The sequence below is a fragment of the Pimephales promelas genome, chromosome 2, assembly GCF_988280905.1.
Source record: "Pimephales promelas chromosome 2, fPimPro1.hap1.1, whole genome shotgun sequence".
Taxonomy (NCBI): domain Eukaryota; kingdom Metazoa; phylum Chordata; class Actinopteri; order Cypriniformes; family Leuciscidae; genus Pimephales; species Pimephales promelas.
The window spans coordinates 2,974,189-2,982,254 of NC_142770.1; the positions used below are offsets into that span (position 1 = coordinate 2,974,189).

An 8,066-nucleotide genomic window follows, 5' to 3' on the forward strand; every position below is an offset into this window, starting at 1 on the left:
GTGACCAAATTTCATTTAAGTCAAATTTTTGTTAGAGGGAATATTTTGAAAAGTTGATGTCAGATGCGAAAGGAAAGTCTTTGAAAGTTTACAAAAACCAAAATTTGAAGTGCCATGCACTTACGAGTCGCGTTTGGTTTGCTCACCATTCATGGCGCCGCTGTCTTTGGTCTCGGCGCGAGCGCTCTTGCCATCCTCGCTGTCTTCAAACCCAGAGCTCTCCTGAGAACTCTCCACGAATCCAGGTTTACGGTCCCTCGAGACCTCCTCGCGCTCCTCAAAGCCAACGGGAACATCCAGAACCGGCCCGTGGGAGCGGAGAGGATTGGGGAGGAGCTCTGGACCGGCACTCAGGCCCTCGGCACACACCAGAACCAGGAATACTGAACCTGGAGGAAAGAAAAAGATTTAACCCACATCTTTCGCTTATGGGTCAAAATGACCCGAAGCCCTTTTTTTTTCATTTTATTGTCAAACCTTTAGTACAATGGGGGAAGTTGTATTTATCTGATTGGTCAGTTTGAACGTCTCACATTTCGGTTAAAGTCACATGGTCGGGGAAAGGATAAAACAAGATTGTAACTGTTGCTCCGCCTCTTTTATTCTCTGGGTCCCTTTCTTGGGGCTCTCTCTCTCTCTGGTAACATTTTACATATATGCTGGGTACAATTAATGGCATAAGTTATCATCTCATACATCTATTTTAAGTGTAACCATAACCATATTTTGTCATTAAACCTTTTCAATTACAAATAATGTGCTTACTAGTTGATTTTTTTGTATTGACTTTGAATTGCTACCGATTCTAATACAACATCGTCACTCTATATGGCAACGCTCTCGCATAAACTGTGCTTATTTACGTCATTGGTATAAGTAGCAGTGGGTAGTAATACAAGAAATGTACAGTATTCTACCATCTTGCTGACGTTTCTTGCAGACTGGACCCCTGCAGAGGACATCCACCCTTACAGAGTTTAAATAGCTCACTTGAAATGAATCTTTCTCAAACTGTGACAGATGGTTTCCATCAAACACTGACTGGAGACTCGAGTCCTGGCCTCAATGGGCTTCAACCACAGATGGCCTTGTATCATGGAGGCTTAGAATTGAGTCTAAAACCAGCAGGTCTTATCTTTCCTCGCCCTATCGGGTCACCACAGGATTAGCGCTGGTTTTTAGCACCGAGAAAAGCCAACAACTGGTCTGAAATCTGTAACTTGCCTTAGATGGAGTTTCAAAGCCAATTACGCAGTTCTCCAAATCTGACACGGCTTTAGTTTTTATTCATGGGGCTGTTTAATGAAATATATTCTCTGGCGAGGTTTGGTTTAATTAAGGAGACCAGCAGGCTGATGTGACTCTGGTATTATATTTAGCAAGTGTGTGATTGTGCGTTAATTAACCTGGTGGAAAACTGGGCACTTCCTGCTCCAATTTACGAATAGATCAACTTTATGGAAACGTTCCAGTGGTTTTTAGAGTCTCTGAAGACCCTGGACGTCCAGCGATCTTGAGCCATGCAATTCTGGAGAAATTTCCAAACCAGAAGGGCAGCATAATCCCAGATAACCAGATGACATTTACTGAGTAAATGAGTTGATTATAAGCCAAAAACATGCTTAAGACCACTTTGGCCCTGTTTATATCTGGTGTTAAAATCGATTGAATCACATTCCCGTTAACACCTGGTGTTTTACACCTGTCTCTTTTGTCCACTTTCAACCACTTCTGTCCTGATTTCTTCAAGCGGAGGGTCTATGGGCGAGAAATCTGTGCTTGGGAATGTTCAAACCAGAGTCTCTAGCCTACAAAGTTTAAAGGATTAGTTCACTTTTGCTAAAAATTTACTCACCCCCATGTCATCCAAGATGCTCATGTCTTTCTTTCTTCAGTCGAATATAATGGACTTCATTGGGAACCAAACGGTTCAAGGTCCAAATGAGAGTTTCAGCGGAGCTTCAAAGGGCTTTAAACGACACCAGATGATGAATAAGGGTCTTATAAAGCGAAATGATCGCTCATTTAAAAAAAAAAAAAAAAAAGTTTAAGTTTTATAAGCTCAAATGCTCACCTTGTTCTGTTCTGTGATGCGCGTTTGTGACTCTCCTGTTCGAACTCGTTCATCAAAATGAACGAATCTTTTTTTTAGTCATGACTCGAAGGGTCCTAGATAAGACCCTTATTCATCGTCTGGAGTCGTTTAAAGCCCTTTGAAGATGCACTGTAACTCTCATTTGGACCTTGAACAGTTTGGTTCCCATTGAAGTCCATTATATGGAGAAAATACTGGAATATTTTCATCAAAAACCTTAATTTCTTCTCGACTGAAGAAAGAAAGACAATCTATGGATGACATGGGGGTGAGTAAATTATCAGCAAATGTTTTTTTTAAAAGTGAACTACTCCTTTAAATCCCGTTTGGCTAGAGCGCTTCCTATAATATTTACACATTAGGTCAGTTGGCGGAGAGTATATGGTCTTTTGTGGCTGTTCGAACACATTCGACCACATGAGCGTTTACACTACGAAAGCAATTCAGTTGAATGCGTTTTTTGACTACCTCTGGAAGTGGTCGAAAGTGGACAAGCTCAAAACGTTTTAGACCCTGTTTACGTCTGTATTTAGCGTCGTCCACCAAAACACAATCTTAATACCAAGGTGGAAACAAGGCCTTTGTCCAAAAACATACTACATTTATTCCATTCAACTCGAAAATATCCAGCGTCCTACTTGGAAAAGTGAGGAACAGAATGCCACTTGAAGTTGAATGTTGTACATGCAGAATAAATAGTATACAATTTTAGAGCCAGACCGATATTATCGGCCGATATTAGGCATTTTCCATAATATCGGTATCGGCAGTTATAAATTGCTGATAAATGAATATTTAAAAAATAAAATAAAAACGGACGAAACACGCTTCAATCATCTCTCCTTGGCCTGTTATATTGAAAATGTATGTTTTACAATTTGCAGTATGATGTTATCTATTGCTAATCATAGACTAGCTAACCACAAAGCTAGCTAATGCCACTATCATCAGTGGAAGACCGCTACCGTTAACATTAATGAGCTTGGAAACCACAATGAACTTTTTTTGCCTAAATAAAGTAACGATTACTGTATTTATAACTAGCATATCTCTAGTTATAGTCAAGTTATACTTGCGAGGAGTGAACATTTAGACATAGAGAAAAAGTATCAAACGTATCTTGTGCAGAAAAGTTAGCTTTTCTTTTACACGTGTGTGAAATCCAACAATATAAAAAAAAAAATCGGAATAGCGGATTTTAAAACCCAAAAGTATTTGTATCGGTATCGGCCTTCAAAATCCTTTATCGGTCGGGCTCTAATACAATTCTCCAAATATTGTTCGCTAAACAAATTTATTTGCTGCCATGATGCGTAGTCTCCAATTCTGCGTTCAAATTAGTTAAAAACTTAATGACGCTGAACGCCATTGGTCCCGTGAGTGTCACGTGACCTTTCTTGATAAGATTTCAGAGCTAAGATTATCAGTAAATAGTGACTTCAAAAAGTATCAATTGTTCATTTTTTGTCCTTTTTAGAGCTTGAAATCCCTGCATGGTCACTAACAAAAAACAAAAGGATATAATTAGTTACATTTTAGGGGTGTAACTAATGTATTTTCCTCCATCTTTCTATTGTACTAAACATCTACCAATCATTACACCAGCTCAAAAGTGCAGCAGCATCCACACGGTCACCTTATCCATCTCTGTAGTCTACGTCCTTAGTGTCTCACTCCACTAGATCACATTAATTATGGTTGACGCAATCTTATTTCGCCTCAGTGGACTCCGGTTTCTGCAAGGCTATTTCTGACCTCGCTTGATCAGTGAATGAAAAATGTGAATTTGCTGACGGCTCTGAGGAACACTCCTTGGCCTTTCCGCCCCAGAGAACCTCTCAAAGTTCAGACAAGCGTTAGATAGTACATTAATCATAACAGCTAATACGTCGTTTATAGAGGCTCTGCGGCAACATACCCTGTCCGGGATATTCACAACGGGGAGAGAGTTGGATAAACTGGATGAAACTCAAGATAAAACATTTGTGAACCTGGACCATAAAACCAGTCCGTGGGTATATATTAGAGTCCGACCGATAAAGGATTTTTAAGGCCGATACCGATACAAATATTTTTGGGGTTTAAAATCCGATATTCCGATATATCGGCCGATATTTTTTTTTTTTAAATATAGTTGGATTTCACACACGTGTAAAAGAAAAGCTAACTTTTCTGCACAACATACTTTTGATACTTTTTCTCTATGTCTAAATGTTCACTCCTCGCAAGTCTAACTTACATTTTACAATGCAGGGACTGTAACTAGAGATATGCTAGTTATAAATACAGTAATCATAACTTTATTTAGGGAGAAAAAGTTCATTGTGGTTTCCAAGCTCATTAATGTTAACGTTAGCGGTCTTCCACTGATGATAGTGGCATTAGCTAGTCTATGATGAGCCATAATTTAGCAATAGATAACATCATACTGCAAATTGTAAAACATACATTTTCAATATAACAGGCCAAGGAGAGATGATTGAAGCGAGTTTCGTCCGTTTTTATTTTATTTTTAAATATTAATTTATCGGCCATTATGACTGCCGATACCGATATTTTGGAAAATGCCTAATATCGGCCGATAATATCGGCCAGCCGATATATCGGTCTGGCTGTTATATATATTTGGGGCAAATTGTATTGATTTTTCTTTTATGCCAAAAATCATTAGGAAATTAAGTAAAGATTGTGTTCCATGAAGATATTTAGTAAATTTCCTACCATAAATATACTAAAAATAGCAGCAAAAGCGCGAACATGCACCCTCAAATTCCAGATTTTCAAATAGTTGAATCTCAGCCAAATATTGTGCTCTCCTCACAAACATCAATGGAAAGCTTATTTATTCACCATTCAGATCTCAATTTGATCAAACTGACCCTTGAGACTGGTTTTGTGGTCACATTTGTGCATTAGCTTGAAGAACAAAACAAATATCTTGCTAAAGATGTGAAATATGCCCCAGACATGTGTTTTCATATCACAGCAACTGTTTCTGTCTGATTTCAGAAGTCTTAATATAGTGCACATTCATCCGTTCAGACCAATCCCACGCCATCTCATACGAACACAAATCCTTCACATAGCAGCTATTGTACTAAATATACAAGCGGTTTCTCCAGCGCCAGTCTCAGACTCTGTGAAAGAGCCGAGGAAAACCTGAACACAGGATAAGATGATTCAGAAATCCTCAATCCCACCAAAGCTTGGCCCAATTTAAAGCGTGAGGCACCTGCACTTCAGCAACACACTGAGAATTTATCCGGTTGCCAATTATTTCTTATCCCCGCGTCTTTCTAAAACCTCCCTGTGCCTTTTCTTTTCTTCTCTTCTCGGAGATGAAGTCGAGATAAATGCTGATGTCACCTGACCTGAATGTGTGTCTGGGCTGTGCCAGCTTGCATTGCAGCAGAGCCTGTGGGTGTAGGTGGCATCGAGCACCAGGACTCAGATTTATAGTCGTCAGACTGGCAGCTGCGGGTCTGCGGTTGTGTCACTGCTAAAGAGAGCACGAGCGGTGCCGTAGTACTGAATGATTACCATATTTCTATACTACGGAATTTAAATTGCTCTCCGTATGGTATGTGCCCAATTAAAGATGATATATCCATGAGACTACAACTTGTATTAAACGGCAATACTAGGGATGCACTGATATGAACATTTTGGCTGATACCGATAATTGAAAATTATCGGTATCGGCCGATATACTTGAAAACCGATAACCGATATATTTGGCCAACACATCTAAATCAACATTTTTATATAATTTTTTGAGAGCCTGATTACAAAAACAAAAGTCTTACCATTAAAATCCATGACCCAAACACACAATTATAACGTTCTCATTATAATTTGATGTAGCCGATCATGTAGCTGAACTGTATATTTTCCTTTTTTGAAGTGATTTCAATGATATTTCAAGCAATTCAAAAGCCTCATGGCGAACAGTGTGCATGTAAAGTGTCTCAGCTGAAGGAAAAAATGCATTATTTATCGGCTTTGATATATCGGCCAAATTTTAAATCGAGCCGATAACGATGACATTGAAAATTAACATATATCAGCCGATACCGATATTGTGGCCGATGTATTGTGCATCCCTAGGCAATACTATACTTTGACTGTGAGTTTAAATGTTTACTATATGGCACGCGAAGGAACTTCAAATAATACCATGGTATAAGTTCAAAAAGCAATGTATTACCATAGTGAATCCACAGAACAGAGAAATAAACTGATATATACCATGGATTGGGAGATTACAGTGTTACTTACATAGTAGTCCAAGGTTATAAGAGGTAAAACCTATATAAATACTGTTTGTTTTCTCACACAAACCGCTCGTTTCCTGACTTAGGCCATCAATGTGTACTTACATTCACGAGTCATTAAATCATGTTTAATTTGGACTTCTCTGTGCATGCACGGAGAACGGTTTGACCTAAAAACGTCCAAATTTAAACTACTGCGGAAACAAAGACACTTATCTTGGATGCCCTTGAGGTGAGATAAAACATTTAAAAAATTAATTTCAAAGTGAACTATCCCTTTAAGTATATGAATGAATATAATATAAACCTTGTGATTACCACATATGCCCCTAAAACACATTGATATTTACATGGTCCTCCTCAGAATACCAAAATATTAACCGTGTATGTTTAAAAAAAATACACTGTAAGATGCACATTATATCAGGACATGAACAAATAACAGTGTGTATTGTGATGGTGAACATGGACTTGAAATGACCCTGAATCTGCGCTGGCCATTAGAGTAAACAAACCTGACCTGTCCTTGTTGTGTCTGGCCATCGGTTTGTGTGGACGGCAGCACAGAGAGCCTTTTGACCAGCACAATCTGTCAGCCCAGGCCTCATGGGCATGACAAGCCATCACACACACACATACACACACAGCATGCCAAAAACAATCAGTGTCCACAACAGCTGCAAAATGCTCTTTTCTCAGTTACATGATGAATCATGCTGAAAATCCTGACTGGACCTGAACACACCAGCTCGCCTAGCTCTAGATAGAGAGGGAAAGGGGCGTGTGCCGTAATCTGCACTACAGATCCATACTCAAATATCTCAATCATGAGTGACTGGACTTGTCATACAAGATATTGGATATGATGATGAGCACATTAAAAAAAAAATCACAAATGATCCTCTTAGAAAACAACAAACCCTTTTCTCCACTCAAGTCTGAATGATGCTGGTCTCAGACACAGCATTAATAAATCAAACCTTGTGCTTACTCTACCACATTATCTGAGCCTTTAATGATTAAATCATGAAATTATCAGTTGCTTGACACAAATATTTTACAAACACATACATTAATTTATAAAATAGATGTTTTCATTAAAAAAACTATTTTTTTATACTTTAAAATATTTTTTTTAAATATCCAATCAAATATTTAGTTACAAACATCCATTGATTCATTATATACATACACACACACACAAAAAAAAAAAAATCCATTGAACTCACCAAACATCAGGCACTGAATCGACACGACTGACATCTCTGCAGCTTTAAATGATCGCAGTGAGGAATAATCGCGTCGGTATTACAGGTCGTTCATATGAGCATCATACGTGACTAACTGACCTCCGCGTGCGCGAGAAGAGACGCACGAGCACGAAATACTCATCGGAATTATAAACAGAAGGTCAGTCGATGGTTTCGCGCTTCTTCCGCCTATCTATCAGGACACGCGTGATGCACTGGGCAAACAATGCGAGGAAAACTAGACTGCTGCTCCTCTTGCAGTCAATGAATTAGCATGGATATATTGAGGATTTTGGAGGGTTTGATTCTGCCTGGCGCAGTGACTGCAGGGCGAATGGGTCCTAAACACCGCCGGGTTTATTTTAGCGACAGCGATGGAAACCTGTCGTCGACCAATCAGAACGCTCTATTTTTCACAGTAAGGTTCATTATTAACTAACAATAAGC

At 39.0% G+C, this 8,066-nt stretch overlaps 1 protein-coding gene across 1 annotated transcript in view; it reads right to left on the reverse strand.

Moving 5' to 3' along the window:
• The window catches only part of podxl2 (podocalyxin-like 2), a 24,587-nt gene extending 16,566 nt beyond the window's left edge, over positions 1–8,021 (reverse strand). Inside the window, exons 1-2 of the mRNA XM_039682832.2 lie at positions 7,599–8,021; positions 147–389 (exon numbers count right to left, since the gene is read on the reverse strand). Coding sequence (XP_039538766.2) covers positions 147–389; positions 7,599–7,632 — 277 coding nt within the window. The 5' untranslated portion in view covers positions 7,633–8,021. The remainder of the gene's footprint in view (positions 1–146; positions 390–7,598) is intronic.
• Positions 8,022–8,066: the final 45 nt, after the last annotated feature.